Source organism: Elaeis guineensis, chromosome 5 (genome assembly GCF_000442705.2).
Source record: "Elaeis guineensis isolate ETL-2024a chromosome 5, EG11, whole genome shotgun sequence".
NCBI lineage: Eukaryota > Viridiplantae > Streptophyta > Magnoliopsida > Arecales > Arecaceae > Elaeis > Elaeis guineensis.
In genome coordinates this window covers 72431889-72459720 of record NC_025997.2, presented here as the reverse complement: position 1 = coordinate 72459720, position 27832 = coordinate 72431889, and the positions used below count along the sequence as shown (strand labels likewise).

Sequence of the window (27832 nt, the reverse complement as noted above, 5' to 3'; positions counted from 1 at the left end):
ATGCATCCTTGTCAAAATTTGCATAATAAACAAGAAAACACACAAGAAGAATAGGAAAAAGAAAACCAATACATCTAAAAACTGCCATTTGTAAATAAATTATCTCAATGAACATCATGGTTTTATTCATAAAAGAGAAACATACAGATCGAGGATATTGAGCACCAATTCCACCATGTCCAGCAACTAGGCTGTTGTAAGGGACAAATTTACTGGGCATAGATGAAAGGCTTGCAAAAGGGCTAATCTCAATTCCGGATTGTACACCAGCAATAGGCCTAGCAGGAAGGCTGGTCGGCATATAGATGGGGCTTACAACAGGTGTTGCAGTAGTGGATGTTGATCTAGAATTTGCAAATGATGGTGAAAAAACTTTTGCACTTGGATTGAGCTTGGACTCCTGCAAGATTTTCTTGAAGCCATAAATAAATACTAGCATGAGTGTATGACAGAAAATAAGTTAATCTGAGACTAGCCTGGGCACAGACATCAAAACCAACCTGCTACAGAATTGAGAATAGATTAGAACCTAAAATGGAACACACAGTACAGGAACTGTTTCCCCATTCAACATATAGATCCACTAAGGTTTTAAACCTTTTTTGGTAGATCATATATGTTATTGATTATGTCTGGCATGTTCTCATGTAAGCAGATATTAAGTGACCCATTCACTCAAATATCCAGTAGTGCACCAGTATCCAGGTTTCAAATGTCCAGCAGAGATAGATCTTATAGATGCATCCCAAAATCATTAGTTTCAGAAACAATTTTAGTTATTCATCACCTTACCATCACCATTTGTCCATGTTTTCCATATGTGACGACCTATTAGGTTGGACACAACATGACATATAACCAGTAACCATGAACAAATATAGGACATTTCATGAACTGCTGCTTTTTCTTTTTCTTTTTTTCTGAAAATCCAGCAAATAGTGCATTCAAATAGATATGATCATTGAGTTTGAATAGACATCATTATCTGATTGGTGTGATTCTAGGACATTACTCATTCCAGCAATAGCTTTTCCAATTATCAATCTTTAATTAAAAAGATTCAGGAAAGTGATCTTATAAACTTCCATTCAAATATGACCTGCGTCTTAAGGATTTCCATCCAAAATATGTAAAATAGCCTCACCTTGGCACTAATGGTGCCAAATGTGTTCTTTTTAGATACTGACAAAATCGTAGATTCTGATTGATGGAGGTATGAAGAGGCTTTATCATCTGAAACTGAAGCGAAAGAAGTGGAAATAGCTGAAGTATTAGCATATGATGATGGAGAACTTGTACAAGCAGGATCTTCACTCTCAGTGGCTCCCTTCCAGGAAGGGATAGTAGCAAGACAACCACATCCCACTGCATCTGCATTTATGGAACAACAAGAATTAAGCTAAAAAGCTCCCAAGCTGATCAAATACCCATATGCCAAAGATGACTAAAACAATACTAAAAAAAGTTATTCTTTTAATTATGGATGGATAGACCATTAAATGATTCCAGAATAAGGGAACTATACTGACTTACAACTAGGACTCAGACAACAGTCACAACACCTGTCATGCATTATCTGAACCAAAAAAAAAAAAAGGATATAAATACATGCCCAACATAAGGAATATGAATATTAGTTATTACACAGAAGATAATGTCAAATTATGTCTGCTTCAACATAACAAAAATGCAATGAGAACCTCATCCATATGATTACAATCCCTTTTCCCTTGTCCTCTGCATTCGGTGACCCGTCTGCAGAAGAGAAAATTGTTTAAAAACCAAAGGTTAGTTGTTAACAGTGAAAAGATAGCGTCGCATGGTTGAGAGGCACATATGCAATTTCAGTTTATTGGACCTTATATCATTAGGAATGTACAAATTGAGTAACATATTTGACATGGTGACAAATCTCACCTGGCATGAACGGAAACAATTGGCATAAGATATGGTTCTTCAACCTGTAACTTTAAAAATGTCCAAATAACAGATGATCACGTATCCATACAAGAGTAAATGATAATACACAGCAGAATATACATACTAGTGAATGCTGGAGCAAAAATAATAAGATACACAATTTAAACTCAAAATGTGAGCCTTGGCACAACAGTAAGGCAGCTCGATTTGTGACAAAGAGCAAGCGTCTCTACACGCAGGGTTAAGGTGTTAGAAGTATGTCCTAGAAGCTAATATGGCAGACATATTGTATTTTTCTAGGGTACAAAATTTGTACTTAAAACATTGATTTGATCAATAAAAGGGCAGTTTTTATTTTTCATTCAAGTGCGATATGTTCTTGAATCGTCCAAAAAATTAATGCTTACGATACATATTCTCAAAGAGTTGAAACTTAGAGATATATATAATTAATTCCTTAATTGTTCCCAATCATAGTATCATCATGGAGATGGTGATCGATCCAGATAGACCGATGCACGGATCGCTTCTTTCGAGGTAGATGAGCCTCTAATCTACAGTATAGAGACACAGAACGGCAAGTGCAGACAGTTGTAAGAAAACAATTAGTACTGAGCGTGACCATACGAAAGATCATGTAGATTTCTAATCAATCATCAGTGATCATCTAGATACTGTAGTTGTGTGAATGGTCCTTTGACCTGCAATGCCACGACAGCTCACAGTGAGATTACTGGAGTTTAACTGCACAGAAACATGATCTCTTAGCCACTTGAGTCCTTGTAGTGTATGTTGGCGACAGTTGATCTACTGTAGGAACAGGATGCGATCTAAATAGAATCTATCGATCTTAATAGAAAAGAGTAATCCTATGAAATTTAAAAGGCTAAATCCTTAAGTCTGTAGCCACAGCAGTCTGATTGATGAAAAAGAGTTTTCATGTGAATCACTATTGAACTTAAACTAATTGAATCTATCATATGACTAATGTTGAGATTTGACGATTTATCCATTACCTGCCATCAAGTCGGGACTCACAATAGAAGGATTAAATCACATGGGAACTACACCTAGAGATTCTTTATTTGGTTCTGCTGGATTGCCACTATATACTACTAGGTGTCACTGATAGATTATGAGAGCTCACTAAGATTGTTTTAGATCGACGATCCTTATTGAGAGAATGAAATCATTCCGATCCATTGAAAAGAATTTCAATGATACTATGATAGAGATCATTATATAAATCTCACTACCATACAGAATTAAACCTATGGGATTACACAAACAAAAGAATCAATTTGGATTGACCAATTGGACTTGTGAAGTCCTAATGAGATTAAGATTTAGTGAAATTCTATTGAGTTTAGAAAAGCCTTGCTAGCACATAATTAAATCCAATTCTTCTTTGGATTTGAATTTCTTATTTGATAAGGATTAGACCAAGTTAGTTACATGCATTAGACCTAATCCAAATTGGATTTGAAATTGAGTTCAAAAAGCTCAATTGTTAGATGCCTACATGCTTTAGATAAAGCCTTTATTGCGTCATTTGATTTGATCAAATTGGGCGCACCATATGTGGATAAATGAGAGGGTCCACGCCTTCATCAAATCTGATTTTGGGCGTTGGCTATTGGATAGCATGAGAGAGGCGCACGCCCATCTCCTTGTGGCGTAAGGAATTCTAGAGGACCAATAGTTGGCGCCTTATCTCTTTTCTTTATGAGATAAAGAATGCCTTGGGTTTAAAAGAAAGAATCCTAATGAGATTAAGACTCCTTTTTAGATAAAAATTAGAGTTTGGTTTGGACTCCAATTAAAGCATTATATAAGAGGACCTCCTCTTAGCCTTTAGGCATAACAACCAAGCCATCAAGAGAGCTCCTCCAAGCCTCCATGCCTCTTCTCTCTCCCTCTTTTTCTCATACACCCAAGGGTTGGGCCGTCGAAGGTTCCACACGCCCAAGGTGTTGGGCGGTTCATCTTCTCCACGCCATATCCTTTGGTGGCTGATTGTTCTACATCAAGTAGAGTAAAGGAAGAAGAAAGGCTAATCAAGGTGTTGACCAAGAAGATCAAAAGGCTGATCAAGGGTTGATCAATTGCATGTAAAGAAAAAAAAAAGAGCAAGCCAAGTAGTTCCTGCGAGGATATCCGTAGAGGCTGAATATTTGTATGGCTAAGATAGAACCTGTTCATCTTCCAAATCTAGATTTGAGAAAAAAAATGAAACAGATATATGATTTGATCACATATTTTTTATTTTAGATTAAAATCTACATATGTTATTTTCAGCATGTGAACTAGATCTTTAAGTGCTTTGATCATATGTATGCATGTTCTAGATTAAAAGAGGTTTTAATCTATTGTTCCGCTGTGTTGTTTTTCAAAAAAATTTTGAAATCTACATGCACCAACACCTATGAAAATTCCAATAGTGGTATCAGAGCTATGGGTTCATATGTATGTAAATAACATACAAATTTTGAAAAAAAAAATTCAAAATCTGATTTTTAATCATACATGAGATGCATGGCTGTTTCATCTAGATCTAAAAATTATTTTAGATCTAATTTCAATTTATATATGAGATATATGAAGGCATACTTAAATCTAAAATTTATTTAGATTTGATTTTCAATTCGTATATGAGATATATGAAGACATATTTAAATCTGAAAATTATTTTAGATCTGATTTATAATTCGTATATGAGATATATGAAGGCATGCATAAATTTGAAATTTGTTTAAGGTCTGATTTTTGATTCATATATGAGATATATGATTGCATGTCAAGATCTAAAATTTAGTTTAAATCTGAATTTTGATTCATATATAAGATATATGATTGTATGTTAAGATTTGAAAATTAGTTTCGAGATTAAAAATTTACTTTTCATGCAAAGAATTTAGATCTGAAATTTAGTTATAAAGATCTGAAATTTGTGTTTACGCACGAGGGTTTCGTTATGGATAGATCAAATTAGGTCATGTAATTAGATTACATCTAAAATTTTTGATTTAAACATAATGGGTCTAAATCGATTTAGCGGTTGATCAAATAGAGTCAAATATTGATTAGAATTAGATCAATAGAGCTTAAGATCATACAATCATTATTGATCGAATCAATTAACACCCATATATAGAATCGATTAACCTAAGAACCTAATTCGGCTTTATAGCTTGAGCCTCATTCGTTTAAGCTAACTTATTTGAACCAATTGACCAATTGGTGTATAAGACAAGTAATTGAAAGATGGTTATTTAATTAGGATCCCTGATCCATCAAGAGGGAGCCTCCCATCGATCCCTACTTACCTGACCAATTTAGAACTTGAATATGGTTGCTTGACGGTTTGGTTTAGCCTATGCTAATTAGATCAATCATTGGATGATTGATTAGATGAGAACTGAACCAAATCTCTCTATAAATATTAAGTCTAGAGGTCTTCCACCATTGTAGATGTGCGGACGTACCACTGGTGTTGATTGTTCTCGACTGGTCATAGTGGTTCAGTTGCATCGGGAACACGCAACCACTCTATTAGCAAAGAGTTGCTCCAAGACAAGGATGAGGTTGGGCCCAATATCTGTCAGGTGAAAGATCCAACTACGGCTTTGCACCTGCTTATGAATGGTGGGTCGGACTTTAACTAAGGAGTGTGGTCAATATCTGTGAGGTGAGCCACAACTTAGACACCAAGTTGTTGCTACATACTTAGAGAAACATTTGGACAAGGACTTGTCAGCGCATTAAGATACGTATTACCAATATCTATCAAGTGATGTGCACGGCATCGATGGGACTGCAACACCCACTAGAAATCCAATTGTCATGTTAGGATTTTCGCTTCTCCATCTGGAGTATAAGGATCCGAAAAAATAGTGAGAGTCTATTTGATTCTTAAAGTCCCTAGAGCAAATATAAAATTTAAGTACAAATGTCTAACTTGAATCACTACTCTCGTAGTTAAACCATGTCAGCTTCGAACCCTCTAACCCGCATCCTTGAGTCCAATCGTTTGATCGAAATTAATTTTAAAGACTGGCTCAAAAATCTCAAGATTATCTTGATATTGAAGAAATTAAGATATATAATTGACCAAGACCCTCCAGTTTTACCAATCCATCCTAGTGCTGAGCAAGGAATAGCATTTGACAAATGGACAGATGATGACAGTCAGATTAAGTGCTATATGCTAGCTTTCATGTCAAACGAGTTGTACTAACTTTCATATCAAACGAGTTATACTAAGTACAATGTGCTGGCTTCCATGTCAAATGAGTTGCAAAGCCAGCATGAGCATATGCCTACTGTCAGGGCGATGATCGCCACCTACAAGAATTGTAGATGAGCAGAGTCAGACTGCACGTTTTAAATTGTCCAAAAGACTTTTCAACATGAAAATGCACGAAGGACAGTCGGTCTATGAACATTGTTTGATAATGATCAAGAACCTTGAGAAGCTCGAATTAACAATGCAGAAGAAATTGCAAGTGGATTTAATCCAACAATTCCTTACGAGTTCATATAGTCAATTTATCATAAATTTTCATATGAACAAGTTGGACTATACTTTATCTGAACTGGTCAACATGTTGGTCACTACTGAGGGTACTTTGAAAAGTTCAAAGGACTGTTCTTGCTGTGGAGCAGGCATCTTCCAAGAGAAAGTCTATTTGGAAGAAGAAAAAGAATAAGCCTGTGAAGAGGCAGAAGGAGAACAGGCCAAAGAAAAACACTCCAAAAAAGATTATAGACAAAGAAAAGTATTTCTACTATAATGCTAACAGCCATTGGAGGAGGAACTGTCCACTATACCTGAAAAGCCTAAGGATCAAGAAAGATGACATACCTTTGGAAGGTATGTCTAGTTTGCTCGTAATTGAATCTAACATAACGGTTTCTTCTACTTCTAGTTGGATATTGAACTCTGGTTCTAGTGCTCATATATGTACTTCAATGCAGGATCTAATAGAAAATAGAAGGTTGAGGCAAGGTGACATGATCCTTTAATTCGGCAATGAAGTAAAAATTATTGCGGAAGCCGTTGGCACCTATCCTTTTCGAATACTATCAGACTTTAAATTAGATTTAAAGAACTATTATTTTGCATCTGTAGCTAGTCGAAATTTGATTTTCGTATCTGTACTAGCACAGGATGGATTTGATTTTTATTTTAATAAAGACTTTTATTTTATTTATTTGCGAAATAAATTAATTGCATGTGATCTTTTAATTGACAGTCTTTATCACTTGCATATTGATGCGAATGTGAATATAAACGAGCAAGTAGTGAGTGCCATAGGTCAAAAGAGACCCAAAGAAGAAGTTAACCAGAAGTATATGTGGCACCTTAGGTTTGGCCATATTGAAGAAGACAGAATAAACAAACTGAAAATGAATGGAATTCTTGACTCTTTAGATTCTGAGTCATATCCAGCTTGTGAATCTTGCCTTCGAGAAAAAATAATCAAGTTATCCTTTGTGGGACATGGAGAAAGGGCCATTGAGATACTTGCCTTGGTACACACCGACGTGTGTGGGCCATTTGATGTGCAGACCAAGGATGGTTATAACTACTTCATTATCTTTATCGATGATTTTTTACGGTACAAGTATATATTTCTAATGAGACACAAATATGAAGCCTTTGAAAAGTTCAAAGAATTTATAAATGAAGTAGAGAGACAAACAGATAAACTCTTTAAGGTTCATCAATCAGATTGAGGAGGAAAATACCTTAATCGAAAATTTTTGAATTATCTTAAGGACAACGGCATAGTCTTTCAATGGACTCCTCTTGATACACCTTAACTCAACGGGGTATCCGAAAGGAAGAATAAGATCCTATTAGATATGGTCAGATCCATGATGAGCTTCACTGATTTATCTTTATATCTTTGGAGATATGCTTTATTAACCGCAATATATTTATTAAATAGTATTCTTTCTAAATCTATTCCTACCACACCATATAAGATATAGCATGGTAAGAAGTCGAGTCTAGATCATCTGAAGATTTGGAGATGTCCAACCTATATCAAAAAACAGATGGCTGACAAATTAGAGGATAGATCTATCATAGCTCACTTTATAGAGTATCCGAAAGGATCCATAGGATACTACTTTTACTTTCTATACGATCACAATGTGATTGTGAGTCGTCATACCACATTCTAAGAAAAATAGTTTATCCAGCATAATGGCAGTGGGAGGTTAATTAAGCTCGAAGAGAAGATCTCTGAAGAGCAACAAGCTATAGATCCTCAGGAATCCATAATTAATAAGCCAGTAGTTAATGTTCTTCCACCATCTCGTCGATTTAATAGGATCTCCCATCTTCCTGAAAGGTATATGGGTATGCTTATAGAGGATGTAGAGAAAATATTCCTTATAAGAGATAAGGATCATAGAGATGATCTGAATACCTTTGACGAGGTGATATCTAACATCGATTTCGAGAGATGGTTAGATGCAATGAAGTCAGAAATTGACTCGATGCACTCGAACCAAATATGGACCTTAGTGGATCTACCAGAAGGTATAGCACCCATTTGATGTAAATGGATCTACAAAAGAAAAATAGATGCAAATGGTAAGATAGAGACCTATAAAGCTAGGCTCGGTTCAAAAGATTACAATCAATGCGAAGACATTGACTATCAAGATATACCTTTTCGTCGGTAGCCATGCTTAAATCCATCCACACTTTGCTTGCTGTTGCAGCTTATTATAATTATGAAATCTAGTAGATGGATGTGAAAACTACTTTTCTGAATGGATATCTTGAAGAAGATATCTATATGAAGCAGCCTTTGAATTTCATTTTTGATGATAGAGATCACAGAGTCTACAAACTATAAAGGTCCATATATGGATTAAAGCAAGCTTCTCGGAGTTGGAACCTTCGTTTTGATGATGCGATCAAATCATTTGGTTTCATCAAAAATGAGGAAGAACCCTGTGTATACAAAAGGATCAGTGGAAGCGCAATAACATTTCTCGTACTGTACATGGATGATATCCTCCTTATTGAAAATGATATTCTCATACTGATCTCAGTCAAAAGATGATTGTCCAAGAAATTCTCCATGAAAGACTTAGGAGAAGCATCCTATATTTTTGGAATAAAGGTCTATAGAAATAGATCTAAAAGGATACTAGGCCTGTCACAAAAGCTGTATATAGAGAAAGTGCTGAAGAGGTTCGCATGAAAAACTCTAAAAAAAGACTTCTATCTTTTAGGCATGGTATTCGTCTTTCCAAGACGATGTGTCCGACCACATCTGAAAAAATTCAACACATGAGTAGGATTTTTTATGCCTCGACGATAAAGAGCCTCATTTATGTTATGCTGTGTACTCAATTTGATATTGTCCTTGCTGTGAGTGTCACGAGCAGGTATTAGTCGAATCCAGATAAAAAATACTGGATAGCTGTGAAGAACATCCTTAAGTACTTGAGAAAAATTAAGAATTTATTCTTGATCTTTGGAGGAGGATCTGAGTTGCGGGTCGAGAGATATACTGATTCAGACTTCATATCTGATCCTGATGATAGAAGTCTAAATCAGGATATGTGTTCGTGTACAATGGTGATGCAATTAGCTGGAAGAGTTCCAAGCAATCCTCATAGCATATTCGACCATGAAAGCTGAGTATGTCGCTGTTTCGGATGCTGCAAAAGAAAGCTTCTAATTCAAAAAATTCATCGCAGAGCTTAGTGTAATAACATTAGATGCTATACCATTGTACTGCAACAACAACGAAGACATAGCACTTGCTAAGAAGCTCAGGTCTCATAAAAAATCCAACCACATCAAGCGGCGGTTCCACATCATACGCGACTATCTCAAGAAGAAATATATCTAGGTGCGAAGAGTAAATTCCGCGGACAACGTGACAGACCCACTGACAAAGCAGTTGAGCCAGCCAAAGATTAAAATCCACCTTGAGAAGATGAGACTTAAATTAATAGCCGATTGGCTTTTAATCCAAATGGGAGATTGTTAAAAGTATATCCTAAAAGCCAATATGGCAGATGTTGGGTGTAAAACCTTCCCTAGCCGAAGTTCGTGTTCGGAGTGACCCCTCGGGGATACTACAGGCAAACTTCGCCCAGACTCCTACGGGAGCCGGACTCCGTCTTCTACTTCGACTGCAAACAAGCTTCGTCCGGACTCCTACGGGAGCCGGACTCCGTCTCCAACTTCGGCTGCAGGCAAACTTCGCCCGGACTCCTATGGGAGCCGGACTCCGTCTTCTGCTTCGACTGTAGACAAGCTTCGCCCGGACTCCTACAGGAGCCGGACTCCATCTTCTGCTTCGACTGCAGACAAGCTTCGTCCGGACTCCTACGGGAGCCGGACTCCGTCTCCAACTTCGGCTGCAGGCAAACTTCGCCCGGACTCCTACGGGAGCCGGACTCCGTCTCCAACTTCGGCTGCAGGCAAACTTCGCCCGGACTCCTACGGGAGCCGGACTCCGTCTTCTACTTCGACTGCAGACGAGCTTCGTCCGGACTCCTACGGGAGCCGGACTCCGTCTCCAACTTCGGCTGCAGGCAAGCTTCGTCCGGACTCCTACGGGAGCCGGACTTCGTCTCCAACTTCGGCTGCAGGCAAACTTCGCCCGGACTCCTGCGGAAGCCGAAATTCGTCCCTGACGTTAATTGCAGGTAGACTTCGTCCGGACTCCTACGGGAGCCAGATCTCGTCCCCGACCTCGACTGCGGGAAGGCTTCGCCCGGACTCCTACGGGAGCCGGGCTCCGCCCACGACTTTGCTTACAGGTAAACTTCGTCTTGACTCCTACGGGAGCCGGACTTCGTCCCCAACCTCAACTGTTGGAAGGCTTCGCCCGGACTCCCACGGGAGCCGGACCCCGTCCTCGACCTCGACTGCTGGTAAGCTTCGTCCGGACTCCTACGGGAGCCGGTCTTCGTCCTCGACTTTGAACGATGGTAAGTTACGTCCGGACTCCTACAAGAGCCGGACTCCGTCTCCAACCCCGGCTATGAACAAACTTCGTCCGGACTCCTACGGGAGCCGGACTTCGTCCCCAACTTCGACTGCAGGAAGACCTCGTCCGAGCTCCTACAGGAGCCGGACTTCGCTTCCGACTCCAGCTATAGACTCCAACCGAACTTCAACCGACAAGTCTGGAATCCCTGGCAGGCCGTAGTAACGGTCACGATTCTGCTCCACTCCCTGCGGCGGATCCTACGCGGCTCCATTACTCCCTAGCAGGCCGCAGTAACGGCCACAGCACTGCTCCACTTCCTGCGACGGATTCCACACGGCTCCATCACTCCCTAACAGGCCGCAGTAACGGTCACAACACTGCTCCACTTCCTGCGACGGATTCTATGCGGCTCCATCACTCCCTGACAGGCCACAATAACGGCCACGATCCTGCTCCACTTCCCGCGACGGATACCGTGCGATTCTCCCATCCTCTGGCAAGTCGCGACAACGAACGCCGCTCCACTCCCCGCGGCAGATTCCACGTGGCACGCCCCGGCGATAGCCACGGGTCCACTCCACTATTCTTCGCAACAAACTCCGCCTGACCCTGGACAGCCCACCGCCAGACGATTACAGATATCGCTATCAGTCTGCTGCCCCCTCCGCCTATAAAAGGGAGGCCCCAGATACGTTATTCTCTAAGCTCTATTTTCTATCCCAAAACTCTGCTAAAATTTTCGTTCGAGCACTCCATTCTTGTTGAGGCAGAGAACTGACTTGAGCGTCGGAGGGTCTTGCCGGAGCAACCCCACCTCCGGTTTAGACTTCTTTTGCATGTCCCAACGGTGACCGCGACTCCCTCGACTCCAGCTTCTCCGACGCAATCGGATTTTTGCACCAACAAGATTGGCGCTAGAGGAAGGGCTGTGTCTTCGCAGTACCCTTGTTCTTAAAGGAGCGCTCAACGGGACCGCCTCTGGTCATCTTCTCCGACATCCGCTCCTCCTTCCCCCACTGGATCCTCGCCCGATGCTTTCTCGTGAAGCATCCACATGGCGACCCACGACCTCCGCGGCCAGATCTCAGGCTCCGGCCTCGCCTCTGGTTTTTCAGGCCCCATATCCTCCGGCAATGGTTGCCAACATGGAGCGGTCGGACAATCGGCCTCCGACGGATTTCGCCAACATCATCTCGGGAGTATCCCGGCAGGAAGCAACCAACGTACTGGCCGTACCCCCCAAGCGACAAAAGATTGAGGAGCCCATAACCTTTACTGAAGAAGACGCTCAGAGAGTCCAATTCCCTCATAACGACGCGGTTGTGGTTTCCTTGAATATAGCAAACTACGACGTCCGCCGCATTCTTGTCGACAATGGAAGCTCGGCCGACATTTTGTTCTACGACGCCTTTTCGAGAATGTCCATCCTTGACGGCCACTTGAGGCCGATTACCTCCCCTCTAGTAGGGTTTACCGGCGACGCTGTCCCGGTGGAGGGAGTGATGACTTTGACTGTAGCTGCGGGTCGATATCCAAGACAATCCAGGGCTCTGGTGAATTTCCTGGTGGTAAAGGCGCCGTCAGCCTACAACGCAATCCTCGGCCGACCTGGCCTCAATGCTCTCCGAGCCGTCGTGTCAACTTACCATTTGAAGTTGAAATTCTCCACCGACCAGGGGATCGGAGAAGTCCAAGGAGACCAAGCCCTGGCCAGACACTGCTACAACATAGCCTTGCAAAGAAGCGATCAATCCGACCCCTGTCCAGTTGATGGGCTAGATGCTCGCGACGACCTCACTGAAGAGAGGGGCGGTCCAATTGAAGATCTGGTACCGATCCCTTTGAACGACGGGAATGCGGAGCATGTGGCGATGATCGGCTCCAACCTGGGGAAAGAGGTGCGGATGCGTCTCATCGATTTTCTACGAAAGAATGCGGACGTCTTCGCTTGGGTTCCGGCGGACATGTCGGGGATCGACACGGAAGTCGTGGAGTACCACTTGGCCGTTGATCCCAAGCATCTACCGACAAAAGAAAAAATCCGAGGTCGTGCACCAGAGAGGCAGAAGGCGATAGCCGAGGAAGTGGACAAACTCCTTAAGGCCGGATTCATTAGGGAAGTCAATTATCCTGATTGGATTTCCAACGTTGTCCTAGTCAAAAAAGCAAACGGCAAGTGGAGGATGTGCATAGACTTCAAAAAGCTGAATAAAGCCTGCCCCAAGGACAGCTACCCCCTGCCCAGAATTGATCAACTGGTGGATGCGACCTCGGGCCATGAGCTCCTCACCTTCATGGATGCATTCTCCGGCTATAATCAAATCAGGATGGCGTCGGAAGATGAAGAAAAGACGGCTTTCATTACTAACCGTGGCCTTTACTGTTACAGGGTCATGCCTTTCGGCCTCAAAAATGCAGGCGCAACATAGAGGTCTACGTGGACGACATGCTCGTAAAAAGCAAATCCTCCATGAACCACGTCGCCGACCTCGAAGAGACCTTCAGCGCCCTCCGAAAATATAAAATGAAGCTGAACCCGACTAAATGCGCTTTCGGAGTGACCTCAGAAAAGTTCCTGGGCTTCATGGTATCGGGGCGCGGAATTGAGGCCAATCCGGAGAAAATTCGCGCCATCCAGGAGATGACCGCCCCAAGGTCGATAAAAGAGGTTCAACGCCTTACAGGGAGAGTAGCAGCCCTGAATCGCTTTGTCGCGAGGTCAGCCGAACGGTGGTTACCCTTTTTCCAAACTCTCAAGCAGCCGAAGAACTTCTGTTAGACCCCTGAGTGCCAACAGGCGTTCGAAGAACTGAGGAGCTATCTCGGCTCACCCCCGCTGTTGGCAAAGCCAGAGCCTGGAGAGGAACTGTTTTTATACCTGACGGTCTCTCCCATGGCCCTTGCGACAGTCCTTGTCAAAGAAGAAGCAAAAGTACAACGGCCGATCTACTACGTCAGTCGCGCGTTGAGAGATGCCGAGACCAGGTATACCAAATTAGAAAAACTGACTTACGCCTTGTTGATTGCAACCCGGAGGCTCCGACCCTATTTTCAAGGGCACACCGTAACGCTGCTCACCGACCAACCGATCAAGAGGATTCTACACCGGGCGGATGCCTCTGGAAAGATGGCAAAATGGACGATCGAGCTCACAGAATTCGACATCAACTATCGACCCAGGCCAGCAGTGAAGGCCCAGGTATTGGCAGATTTCATAGTGGAGTGTACTATCCCAGAGGAGGCCGAACCTGAACAATGCGAAATTGACGGCCTGAAGTCCCGACCGAACTCCCCCAAAGAAGAGGCAGATCCCTCTGGTTGTTTTTGGGCCCTCTACGTGGACGGGTCTTCCAATATGTCAGGCGCAGGTGCGGGCCTGATCTTGATCAGTCCAGAAGGAGTCGTCGCGGAGTACGCTCTGCGCTTCGAGTTCTCCGCAACAAACAATGGAGCAAAATATGAAGCTCTGATCGCAGGACTGAGGATCGCCAAAGAGCTGGGGATAGATCGACTCCAGGTCCACAGTGACTCTCAACTGATAGTGGGACAAGTCAACGGAAACTACGAAGCGCGGGAGGACAGCATGGCTAAATACCTTGAAAAGGTAAAGGAGCTCGTCCCCGCCTTCAACAGCTTCAACATCAGACAGATTCCGAGGTTGGAAAATACCAGGACCGACCTTCTCTCCAAGCTGGCAACGCTGGCTCCGGCCGAATTGCCCAAGGGCGTTCTCTTTGAAGTTCTAAAGTGCCCGAGTACGGAAGAATCGCGGCCCGTGATGAAAATTGACCACGAGCCCAGCTGGATCGACCCACTGATAACCTATCTCAGAGACGGGGTTCTCCCCCAGGACGCGAAAGAGGCTCGGAAGCTCAAAAATCAAGCCTCCCGATACATCCTTTATGAGGGCAAGTTGTACAAGAGATCATACTCTTTGCCCCTTTTGAAATATCTCCGGCCTTCGGAAGCTGACTACGTCTTGTGGGAGGTGCATGAAGGAATCTGCGGAAACTATCTGGGGGCTAGATCTTTATCCCACAAGCTGCTCCGCCAAGGATATTACTGGCCGACGATGCATCATGACTCGATTGAATACGTCAGAAAGTGTGATCGATGCCAGAGATATGCCAACATCCAGAGACAGCCCGCCACCGAGCTTACACCCTTGAGCGCCCCATGGCCTTTTGCGCAATGGGGGATGGACATCCTTGGACCCTTTCCCGTGGCGTCGGGGCAGAGAAAGTTCCTCCTTGTAGCAATCGACTACTTCACCAAATGGGTTGAAGCCGAACCACTAGCAAAAATCACAGAAGCAAAAGTGCAAGATTTCGTCTGGAAGTCAATCATATGTAGGTTCGGTCTGCCCAGGACCCTAATCACTGATAATGGGCGGCAATTCGCGGGAGCAAGATTTGCCGAATTCTGTGAAGATCTAAACATCTCCCACAACTTCACATCAGTAGCCCATCCTCAGGCGAACGGCGAAGCTGAGGTGACCAACAGAACCCTTCTGCAGGGGATCAAGACAAGGCTTGAAAAGGCGAAGGAAACTTGGGCAGACGAACTTTATCATGTGTTGTGGGCGTATCGAACTACCCAAAGACTGCCCACAGGGGAGACCCCCTTTGCTTTAGCCTTCGGAACGGAGGCCGTCATCCCAATTGAGCTTAAACTCCCATCGGCACGAGTCGTGGCATTCGACGAACATCAAAATTCGTAAGGTCTTAAAGCCAACCTCGACTTGCTGGAAGAAAGGCGGGAGGTAGCTCAAGTTCGAATGGCAGCCTACAGACAGAAAGTCGTCCGCTATTACAACTCCCGGGTCAAGAATAAAGTCTTTAGAGCAGGAGATCTAGTGCTTCGACGAGCCGCTGTCTCGCAACCTCAGGATCGAGGGAAGCTCGCCCCAAACTGGGAAGGCCCGTATAAGGTCAAAGAAGTAGTCCGGCCCGGAACTTATTATCTCAAGGAGCTCGGAGGAGCAGACCTCCCGCGACCATGGAACTCGAAAAACTTACGGATGTATTACCGATAACTTTATTTTAAATAAAAGTTGCATATCTACATGTCTCCCCTCTTGGCACTATCTTATATCGACAGGGCAGTCAAAACAAACTGTATCGGAAGCAGGAGGGGGACTCCCACAGCCCTGTTAGGGACAGGAGGAGAACCTCGCCCTAACTTGAGCAAAGTCGAAGGCCCGATTTTCTTTAGACCGGATGGGGGGAGAGGCCCTGCAACGCCCATATGCGCCCCCACAACCCTGTTAGGGACAGGAGGAGAACCTCGCCCTAACTTGAGCAAAGTCGAAGGCCCGGTTCTCTTTAGACCGGATGGGGGAGAGGCCCTGCAACGCCCATATGCGCCCCCACAGCCCTGTTAGGGACAGGAGGAGAACCTCGCCCTAACTTGAGCAAAGTCGAAGGCCCAGTTCTCTTTAGACCGGATGGGGAGAGAGGCCTTGCAACGCCCATACGCGCCCCCACAGCCCTGTTAGGGACAGGAGGAGAACCTCGTCCTAACTTGAGCAAAGTCGAAGGTCCGGTTCTCTTTAGACCAGATGGGGGGAGAGGCCCTGCAACGCCCATATGCGCCCCCACAGCCCTGTTAGAGGTAGGAGGAGAACCTCGCCCTAACTCGAGTAAAGTCGAAGGCCCGGTTCTCTTTAGACCGGAAGGGGGGAAGGGCCCAGCAACGCCCATATATGCCCCTACAGCCGCGTTAGGAACAAGAGGACCTCGTCCTAACCAGAGCTGAAACCTGTTACGACAGAAATAGGGAAAGAACCTCACCCCGACATCAATTAAAGTCTGGTCATTCAAGAGCAGAAGAGAAAAAAGGGGACCTTCCCCAGCGGCCCTTCGCAATAAGACTTCGTCCGGACTCCTACGGGAGTCGGACTTCGTCCCCAACCTCAACCGCTGGAAGGCTTCGCTCGGACTCCCACGGGAGCCAGGCCCCGTCCTCGGCCTCGACCGCCGATAAGCTCCGTCCGGACTCTCACGGGAGCCGAACTCCATCTCCGACTTCAACTGCAGACAAGCTTCGTCCGGGCTCCTACGGGAGCCGGACTCCGTCTCCAACTTCGGCTGCAGGCAAACCCCGTCCGGACTCCTACGGGAGCCAGACTTCGCCCTCGACTTTGATCGAAAGAAGACTCCGTCCGGACTCTTACGGGAGCCGGAACCTCATCCCCGACCTTGACTGATGGTCAACTTCATTCGGACTCCTACGGGAGCCGGACCTCGCCCCTGACTTTAATTGCAGGTAGACTCCATCCGGACTCCCACGGGAGCCGGACTTCGCCCCGACTTCGCCTACGGGAGCCGAACTCCCGTAGCCCCACCAAGAGCGGAGGAAAAATTCCACTCGAAGAAGAAAAAGGGAGGGATTAAAAAGGAAAGCGATGGACTACATCAGTGACGAATGGAAAACAAACAGCGTCAAAGATGCAGAGAACCCCGTCTCAGCAAGGATGGGGGTTCTTATCAAGAACCCCAACTCTCAAGGAAGCTCTCAACACAAGCCCGAGATGAGACGACTTCCTCGGGGTGACGGAAGCTCAAACCTTCGAGCTCGAACCCTGGTGGGGGGCACCAAACCCGAGCGGCCCCAGACAAATCTGCGGCCACGGACGAAAAGGACGGGTCGATACGATGGCAATCGGGTACCTCCGAACGACGCGAAGGCCGAAAAGAAGCTCGGCAAGCGACAATTCAACACGTGAGTATAAGAGGTAGCAGAAATTCCCCTTCTCATATTATTCATCCAATATACATTATAGAACCATTAAGGTTGAAGGAGAAGGATGACTGAAAGGCGAGCCGACGTGACAACTACGGTAACCTACAGACGACGTCAAAAAAAAAAAAAAAAAAAGGAGATAAAGAAGAGAAATAGAGAGAAGGGAATACAACAATAACAATGGTAAAGGAAAGAAATTCGGCAGACAACAGTTTGACGCAAAATGCGGACGAAGTAACAAAATCTCCTTCTCATTCTTCGATTAACAAGATGTACGTTACAAGACCCGGAGGGCCAAAAAAAGAAAACATTATTACAAAACTCGAAAGGGATACACCGGAGGCCACTTCAAGCTGTAGACTTCTCTTCCCGGTTCTGTCCTTCCCAGCAGCATTTTCCAGTACGTGTGATAAGCCTCTCGGCTCTCGCCCCCTGCCTCGTTCCGCTCCATCTCCAAAATCCCAACCCTAGGGGGAAAAGGATGGGATAGAATTCAGGGAGCAGCAAAGGCAACGGCAACGGCGACGACGGCTTGTTTCAAGAAGAACCAGGGTTACCTCGGAGGCAACGATGGCGTCGGAGATATGCGCCACCACCGTGTGCTCCGCGACAACCACCGTCCTAGGTACTCCGACAAGGTCGGCATGTGCTACTTCCACCATCTCCGCAACAAGTTCTACTGCCCCACCGTCGGCGCCAACCACTTCTAGTCCCTCGGCCCCAACGATATCAAGGATCCCGCCACGGCTTGTGACAACAGCTCTGCCCCCTTAAACGGTGTCGTCCCGTTCAGCTACTTCAAAGTTCTCAGGCGGGACGCCTTCACCGGTTGTCTCCGTTATTAAACCCCTGTTGTTGAAGGAATTCTCCCTCGAGCCCCCTTTAAGGCGACGGGAACCCTCAGCGGCAATTTGACAACTGGAGAACTCGTAGACCGCTGTTCTCCTCCTCGCACTCTTCCTAGTCCGTGGCATCCTCTTGAGGTTGGTCTCCGGGGCGGAGGCCCCGGCGGGAGAACCCCTCGGAGGGACTCGGGGGATCGAAGACGACGGAGAGCCGATGGAGTGGCTGAGTGGCTAGGCTCTCAGGCGGAAGAAAGGTGTCGACCCACAAGCAAAGTGAAGCCCCCGGAGGAAAGGCGGGAGCTTAAATAGGCAACAGAGCCTGGCGCAGTTATGGTGGCAGATGTCCCTAGGCCAACCAGTACCCACCACGTGTCCCACAAACCGCGGCATAGGGTTGACCGTTCGCGGATTTTTATGGCGTGACGCTTAGGATCACATCCTGATAGGAATTCCAAAAAGACCTTTCGGATCGCCCTAATCGGAAACAGGCTCCAACATGCGCGTATTAAATGCCAAGATTTTCGAGGGTGGTCGTGGGCAGAATTCAAGGAAACGACTTCGGCTGTGAAAATTTTCTGTACTTCCTCCGATCGAAACTCGAACTCGGAAGTAGGGGGACTGGTGTTGGGTGTAAAACCTCCCCCAACCGAAGTTCGTGTTCGGAGTGACCCCTCGGGGATACTACAGGCAAACTTCGCCCGGACTCCTACGGGAGCCGGACTTCGTCTTCTACTTCGGCTGCAGACAAGCTTCGTCCGGACTCCTACGGGAGTCTTCTGCTTCGGCTGCAGGCAAACTTCGCCCGGACTCCTACGGGAGCCGGACTCCGTCTTCTGCTTCGACTGCAGACAAGCTTCGTCCGGACTCCTACGGGAGCCGGACTCCGTCTCCAACTTCGGCTGCAGGCAAGCTTCGTCCGGACTCCTACGGGAGCCGGACTCCGTCTCCAACTTCGGCTGCAGGCAAGCTTCGTCCGGACTCCTACGGGAGCCGGACTCCGTCTCCAACTTCGGCTGCAGGCAAACTTCGCCCGGACTCCTGCGGAAGCCGAACTTCGTCCCTGACGTTAATTGCAGGTAGACTTCGTCCGGACTCCTACGGGAGCCAGATCTCGTCCCCGACCTCGACTGCGGGAAGGCTTCGCCCGGACTCCTACGGGAGCCGGGCTCCACCCACGACTTCGCTTACAGGTGAACTTCGTCTGGACTCCTACGGGAGCCGGACTTCGTCCCCAACCTCAACTGCTGGAAGGCTTCGCCCGGACTCCCACGGGAGCCGGGCCCCGTCCTCGACCTCGACTGCTGGTAAGCTTCGTCCGGACTCCTACGGGAGCCGGTCTTCATCCTCGACTTCGAACGATGGTAAGTTCCGTCTGGACTCCTACAAGAGCCGGACTCCGTCTCCAACCCCGGCTACGAACAAACTTCATCCGAACTCCTACGGGAGTCGGACTTCGTCCCCAACTTCGACTGCAGGAAGACCTCGTCCGAGCTCCTACAGGAGTCGGACTTCGCTTCCGACTCCAGCTACAGACTCCAACCGAACTTCAGCCGACAAGTCTGGACTCCCTGGCAGGCCGTAGTAACGGCCACGATTCTGCTCCACTCCCTGCGGCGGATCCTACGCGGCTCCATTACTCCCTAGCAGGCCGCAGAACGGCCACAGCACTACTCCACTTCCTGCGACAGATTCCACGCGGCTCCATCACTCCCTAGCAGGCCGCAGTAACGGCCACAGCACTGCTCCACTTCCTGCGACGGATTTCACGCGGCTCCATCACTCCCTGGCAGGCCACAATAACGGCCACGATCCTGCTCCACTTCCCGCGACGGATACCGCGCGATTCTCCCATCCTCTGGCAAGTCGCGACAACAGACGCCGCTCCACTCCCCGCGGCAGACTCCACGTGGCACGCCCCGACGATAGCCACGGGTCCACTCCACTACTCTTCGCAACAAACTCCGTCTGACCCTGGGCAGCCCACCGCCAGACGGTTACAGATATCGCTATCAGTCTGCTGCCCCCTCCGCCTATAAAAGGGGGGCCCCAGATACGTTATTCTCTAAGCTCTATTTTCTATCCCAAAACTCTGCTAAAATTTCCGTTCGAGCACTCCATTCTTGTTGAGGCAGAGAACTGACTTGAGCGTCGGAGGGTCTTGCCAGAGCAACCCCACCTCCGGTTTAGACTTCTTTTGCAGGTCCCGGCGGTGACCGCGACTCCCTCGACTCCAGCTTCTCCGACGCAGGTGGATTTTTGCACCAACAGCAGATATATTCTATTTCTCTAGAGCACAAAATTTGTACTTAAAATATTGATTTGATCAATAAAAAGATAGTTTTTATTTTTCATTCAAGTGTGATGTATCCTTGAATTGTCTAAGGAATTAATGCTTACGATACATATTCTCAAAGAGTTGAGAATTAGAGGTATGTATAATTAATTCCTAAATTGCTCTCGATCGTAGTATCATCATGGAAACGGTGATCGATCCAGATAGACCGACGCACGGATCACTTCCTTCGGGATAGATAAATCTCTAGTCTATAGTGTAAAGATACTGAGCGGCAAGTGCAGGTAGTTGTTAGAGAACAACTAGTACTGAGCGTGACCATACGAGAGATCACGTAGATTTCTAATCAATCGTCAGTGATCATCTCGATGCTGTAGTTGTGTGAATAGTCCTTTGACCTGCGGTGCCACGATTGCTCACAGTGAGGCTGCTGGAGTTTAACTGCACAGAAACATGACCTCTTAGCCACTTGAGTCCTTGTAGTATATGTTGGCGACAGTTGGTCCACTGTAGGAGTAGGATGCACATCTAGATGGAATCTATCAATCTTGATAGAAAGTAGTTCTATAAGATTTAAGAGGCTAAATCCTTAAGTCTGTTGCCACAGCAGTGTGATTGATGAAAAAAAAATTTATGTAAATCACTATTGGACTTAAGCTAATTGAATCTATCATATGACTGATGTTGATGTTTGACGATTTATCCATGACCTGCCATCAAGTCGGGACTCATGATAGAGGGACTAAATCATACAAAAACGACATCTAGAGATTCTTTATTCGGTTCTATTGGGTTGCCACTACATATTGCTAGATGTCATTGGTGGATTGTAAGAGTTCACTAGGATTGTTCTAGATCGACGATCCTTGTTGAGTGAAAGTAGAATCGTTCCGATCCATTGAAAAAAATTTCAATGATACTATGATAGAGATCATGGTATATATCTTACTACCAAACAGAATTGAACCTATAGGGTTACACAAACAAGAAAACCAATTTGGATTGACCACTTGGACTTGTGAAATCCTAATTGGATTAGGATTTAGTGAAATCCTATTGGATTTAGGAAAACCTTGCTAGCACATGGTTAAATCCAATTCCTTTTTGGACTTGAATTCCTTATTTGATAAGGATTAGATCAAGGTAGTTACATACATTAGATCTAATCCAAATTGGATTTAGAATTGGATTCAAGGGGCTCAATTGTTGGGCGCCTACATGCTTTGGATCAAGCCTTTATTGCACCATTTGATTTGATCAAACTAGACGCACCATATGTGGAGGAATGAGAGGATCCACGCCTTCATCAAATCTGATTTTGGGCATGGGCTATTGGATAGCATGAGAAGGGCGCACGCCCATCTCTTTGTGGTGTAAGGAATTCTAGAGGGCCAATAGTTGGCGCCTCATCCTTTTTCCTTATGAGATAACGAATGCTTAGGGTTTGAAAGAAAGAATCCTAATGAGATTAGGACTCCTTTTTAGATAAAGATTGGAGTTTGGTTTGGACTCCAATTAGAGCCCTATATAAGAGGATCTCTCCTTAGCCTTTAGGCATAACAACCAAGCCATCAGGAGAGCTCCTCCAAGCCTCCATGCCTCCTCTCTCTCCCTCTTTTTCTCATATGCCCAAGGGTTGGCCGTCCAAGGTTCCACACGCCCAAGGTGGTGGGCGGTTCATCTTCTCCACACCATATCCTTTGGTGGCTGATTGTTCTACATCTGACCTCCTCAGACCCTACAATGGAAGGAGCCTCATGCACTGGGCTGCTCTTTAAGGATGCAAATAATTCTGTTTACTTGATTGCAAAACAGAATATTGCTAAGAAGGAAGATGAAAGATGAAAAACTATTTGCGATGATGTTAGGCTCTACCAAGAGACATAGATGGAAGAACATATGCATAACATTGGATCTCCAAAAAGGAAACAAAACAACCCTAACTCCCTAAGTGTCTGCAACCAGGAAGAAGAAACCTAGTAGCCCACACAGCCTTTGGCACTAAATGAAATCCAGTAGCACACCAACCCTCTGAGACCCCCTAAGACATTCATGATATCCTTTATTCTTTTCTCAAATCCTGCAGGTCTCTTTCTGCCCAATCAGGGCATGAACAAGAAAATAGTAATAGGATAGCTTCTTAATCCTTTTATTATTATCACAGCATGCTTTAAAAGCAAGAAGAGGAAAAAGATGCAGAAGCCTCTATCAAGAGATGAAATCTTGGATCCTGGTTCTCTACTGCATCACCATATAAATTTATGGTGGAAAAGACGTCAATCTCGAAGTGATCCCATAGACAAGAAATTTTCCCTAAGATTGCAATCCGTAAAAAAAAAAAGGGATGGGGGGATAGCAAAGCCGATATTAATCAAAAAGGCACAGAACTTCAAGACAGCTCCATACTTCCTCTTCCAGCATCTCTAGTCCTCACAAACAAGAAAGTCAACATTTGTAGACAAGATAACATTACATACATAAAAATCAAACTTAGCACAGGAAAATGGAACTTCGTAAGCAAGTGTTTGAAAGGTTCAAAATTTCTAAATAGGTGAAAATTCTAGTATGTACAATGCAAAAGGCCATAGGCCCTCTGATGTACTTTCTAAAAAAATCTATCTACCCAGGTAATAAATACAGAACCTTATGTCACCCATGCCAAGGTGTCAGGGTGCTCAACGAGTATTTTGGGAATATCTCCTAAAAACCCAACTCAGGGCCACTTCTATAAAATATGACATATAACAAATTAACTACGTATACAAACACATATGCAGAAGTATATATTAAGAAATATGTTATTCATGAGAAAGTGGGACTTTATACCTTAAAAAAATGAATCATTGATATACTATATTACAAAATGCAAAAAAAAAAAAGGATGGGATATTTCAGAAGAAGAGTATAGGTACTAATGATCAATCTTACTTGGCAGCTAAAATGGCTGAGAGTTGCAGAGTCAATGCTAGCAGTTTTGGTTCCTCTAACAAGGCATTCTATAATTTTGTGCCACGTTTCAACTAAACTGTTGTTACTTGCAGTGTTCTACATGTCCACACATCAAATGGACTTATATCAACTAGGCAGCTCTCCCCTGAACCACCATATTTATAAATACACATGCATACATATTCATATACATACTATAGACCATAGATGTGTGCACACCTATTCTACAAGATAAAGAAAAGTGCCTAATGTCTTCATGCATGAGGAATGTCTAACCATCCATGTTTCTCCACATGCTTTTAACATCTCACTCATTTTCTTGCCCCGCCTCTCCCGATCCCAAGTATTTCCTCTTTCTTAGTGGACTGTTAACCACAGGATCGAAGGTTCAAGTCCTTCTGCTAACATGTATTCTTTATTTTATATACAATAACACAAAGACATGCCACATTATAGTATTCATGTAATTACAAGTCTACAAAAATATATGCACGTGCACAGAAGAACATATATACATATATACCAAAATGTAAGCATGGAAATGCAAATATAGACACATTTTTTGATACTCATGCATGCACACATACATATGATTATATGAACATATGCATTCATATATTTAATATCTATATATGTATATCTATAAACAATGAATACATAATACATTCTATGATTAGACATCCATATCTAATATATATAATATAAAACGGAGCTTGCGCGTTAGTGCCTCTCGATTTGACACGTGGATAAGCGCTTTCGTGACACGTTGACAAGGATTTTTGTGGTGTTAGGTTGTGCACGCATTTATGATGGGAGAAATTGAGAGGAACAACGGCAACATGGGATTTGATGACACAGAGGAGGGTGGTGAATAAAACGGATCGAGGAGTGCCGGAAGACTATGTTGCTGATCTGAGAGGAAGAAGAGGATGAGGTGCAACAGAGGCATCCGATCTCGAGACCCTGGATCTAATCACCGATGGATGGCTGGGGTTCGATGATGCCCTGGAGCTCGACGATGGCCCACTTGGCGCAGGCCCCTTCGCCGTAGTTGCAGCAGGGGTTCGAAGGCCTAGCGGCAGGAGGGACGACCGCCGCGAAAAGTTGAAGAATCGAGAGAAGAGGGGGGATAGAGAGAGAGAGAGATGGGAGGGGGAAGGAAGAAGAGAGGGGAGAGGGATGGGAAGGAGCGGCGGCATGGGATTTGAGGACACAGAGGAGGGTGGTGAATAGAACGGATCGAGGAGTGCGGGAAGACTATGTTGCTGACCTAAGAGGAAGAAGAGGATGAGGTGCAACAAAGGCATCCGATCTCGAGACCCTAGATCTGATCACCGATGGATGGCTGGGGTTCGACGACATCCTAGAGCTCAATGATGGCCCACTCGATGCAGGCCCCTTCGCCGCAGTTGCAGCGGGGGGTCGAAGGCCGGGCGGCAGGAGGGACGGCCGTCATGGGAAGTTGAAGAATCGGGAGAAGAGGGGGGATAAAGAGAGAGAGAGAGATGGGAGGGGGAAGGAAGAAGAGAGGGGAGAGAGATGGGAAGAAGCGGCGGCGTGGGATTTGAGGACACAAAGGAGGGTGGTGAATAGAACAGATCAAGGAGTGCTGGAAGACTATATTGCTGACCTGAGAGGAAGAAAAGGATGAGGTGCAACAGAGGCGTCCGATCTCGAGACCCTGGATCTGATCACCGATGGATGGCTGGGGTTTGACGACGCCCTGGAGCTCGACGATGGCCCACCCGGCGCAGGCCCCTTCGCCGCAGTTGCAGCGGGGGGTCGAAGGTCGGGCGGCAGGAGGGACGGCCGTCGCAGAAAGTTGAAGAATCGAGAGAAGAGGGGGGGATAGAGAGAGAGATGGGAGGGGCAAGGAAGAAGAGAGGGGAGAGAGATGGGAAGGAGTGGCGGCGTGAGATTTGAGGACACAGAGGAGGGTGGTGAATAGAACAGATCGAGGAGTGTCGAAAGACTATGTTGCTGACCTGAGAGGAAGAAGAGGATGAGGTGCAACAGAGGTGTCCGATCTCGAGATCCTGGATCTGATCACCGATGGATGACTGGGGTTTGATGACGCCCTGGAGCTCGACGATGGCCCACTCATAGGCCCTTTCGGTGCAGTTGCAGTGAGGGGTCGAAGGTCGGGTGACAGGAGGGACGGCCGCCGCAGGAAGTTGAAGAATCGGGAGAAGAGGGGGGGATAGAGAGAGAGAGATGGAAGGGGGAAGGAAGAAGAGAGGGGAGAGAGATGGGAAGGAGAATAAGTCTGGGAGAGCTCGCCGGACTTCGGGGTATCAGAGGTATTTGGAGGTGGAGCCATGAGTACAAGGGAGTATCGGAGCCAAAACTCAGTAGAGTAAGGAAAAGGAAGAGTACGATGGAAGCGACAGTCTAGAAGAGAATTTGAAATTTTGAACGGTACCTTTATACTCTTGGTTCTGCAAATAGGTCCTACCCCCGTTGTTATACAAACAGGCACAATGAGGAATGACTTTTTAAACCACATGATGCTAGAAAAATCTTTTTATAAATAAATGAACAAAATTTTTCACATATCGATGAATAAAAATGATCTTCCATGATTGAATGAGGGTGCATTTGTCAAATTTGAGGAGCCCAATATGTTGAATTTTTCATTCAAAGCCTATATGCTTAGAAGTGCTCTAAGATAATTCACACAATGCCTTCTTTCATGGTTTTGCAATGAAAATCAAGATAGAGATTTCAACAGTATTATCTTTTACTCTCCCACCTAAAGATACGACTGTCGCTCATATACTCAGGCCAACAAGAAATGGACACTTGGTGGTAACGGATAAATAATTATAATAAATATGAATATAGATACTAGATACAAATTCAAATTTTATTTATGTTCAGATGAATTCAAATACAATAATTGATTAGATTTTCATTCAATTCATTTTCATCCTAAATAAAAAAGATAAAAAAAATTTAAAATATATCTTTCTTTAAAGAGGAGAATCGAGAAAGAAAGAAAAGAAGAGATGAAAAAATTTAAAAATAATTAAAAATAAAAATAATAAAAAATAATAAATTTAAAATAATTATATTATTTTACTAAAATTACATCCCATGCGTCACATGGGTTATAACCTCTAAGCTATTTGATATCATCTATTATATGTTTTTATTTTATATTAAATTTTTAATTTATAAAAATATTATTTGAAGAAATAAATACATGTCGTGCATTGCACAGAGTTCTAAGCTAGTATAAATGTATAATACATATACCAAATATTAAAGTGTTAATAGTGTTGTATATCTGTATCATGCACTTGTTGTTCAGGGGCCAGCATGCTATGTGTAGGGTGTCATATTCTGTTGATAGTTGTCAAGCAAAGATACAGCGGTTTGTACAGAGGGATAGTTTAACGAGAAAGTGAGGGAGCGGGAGAAGGAGGACACACACACACAGAGTATGGGGGGAGGGGAGGAGCACTGGCCCGATCCCAGAGGATTAAAGAAGGCTTCAAGAGGTCCTTTTCTTCATCTAGAGGAGATTGGGGCCTGTGGCACCCATGATCTCCTTCCCCTTGTCTCACTAGCTCCCTTCCTTCTTCCACATTCTCTCTCTCCAGCCAATCCTATCAGATCTCAAGGGAAGATTCCGAACAGGCCCTAAGCATTCTACAAATATTGCTGGTATTATAGAATATTATTGTACTGCAAGTACTATGGGAAGTTTATATGCGATCAAATATGATAGAATTTCACCTTTCATCTAATGCAGATGATGAATCTGTAATTCTGTCTCGTTATCATAATCAATCCATAAGAGAATAAATAATGCAGGTGTTGCAGACCATATAGAGAAGAAGCAATGGTTTGTGTATTAATCAGAGTTATATGCCTGAAGTGAGAATGTAGCACACAAGCCCATATTGCTACTTGCTGACTTGTATCAGTGCACATCAGTGATATGCATTGACAGAAGACTTTATGTATCAATCAGGGCCAGTAAACAAAGTCTAACTCACACAACACTGTACCAACGAGTTGGTGGCATGACACGTAAAATAGCTATATTATGATACATGCAGCACTTTGAAACTTTATTTATACACAGAGACATGAGAACA

General features: G+C 44.8%; 1 protein-coding gene across 7 annotated transcripts in view; it reads right to left on the bottom strand.

Moving 5' to 3' along the window:
• The window catches only part of LOC105033842 (uncharacterized), a 53748-nt gene that overhangs the window by 13288 nt on the left and 12628 nt on the right, over window positions 1–27832 (bottom strand). For 6 of the 7 annotated variants that reach the window (XR_012141541.1, XR_012141542.1, XM_073257962.1 and 3 more), the window contains exons 5-9: window positions 1918–1967; window positions 1701–1755; window positions 1534–1576; window positions 1145–1371; window positions 146–400 (exon numbers count right to left, since the gene is read on the bottom strand). Coding sequence is in view for 5 of the 7 variants with exons in the window: in XM_073257962.1 (XP_073114063.1) it covers window positions 146–400; window positions 1145–1371; window positions 1534–1576; window positions 1701–1755; window positions 1918–1967 (630 nt within the window). In the remaining 2 variants the exon portion in view is untranslated. The remainder of the gene's footprint in view (window positions 1–145; window positions 401–1144; window positions 1372–1533; window positions 1577–1700; window positions 1756–1917; window positions 1968–27832) is intronic. The other variant, XM_010908783.3, reaches the window with a different exon arrangement.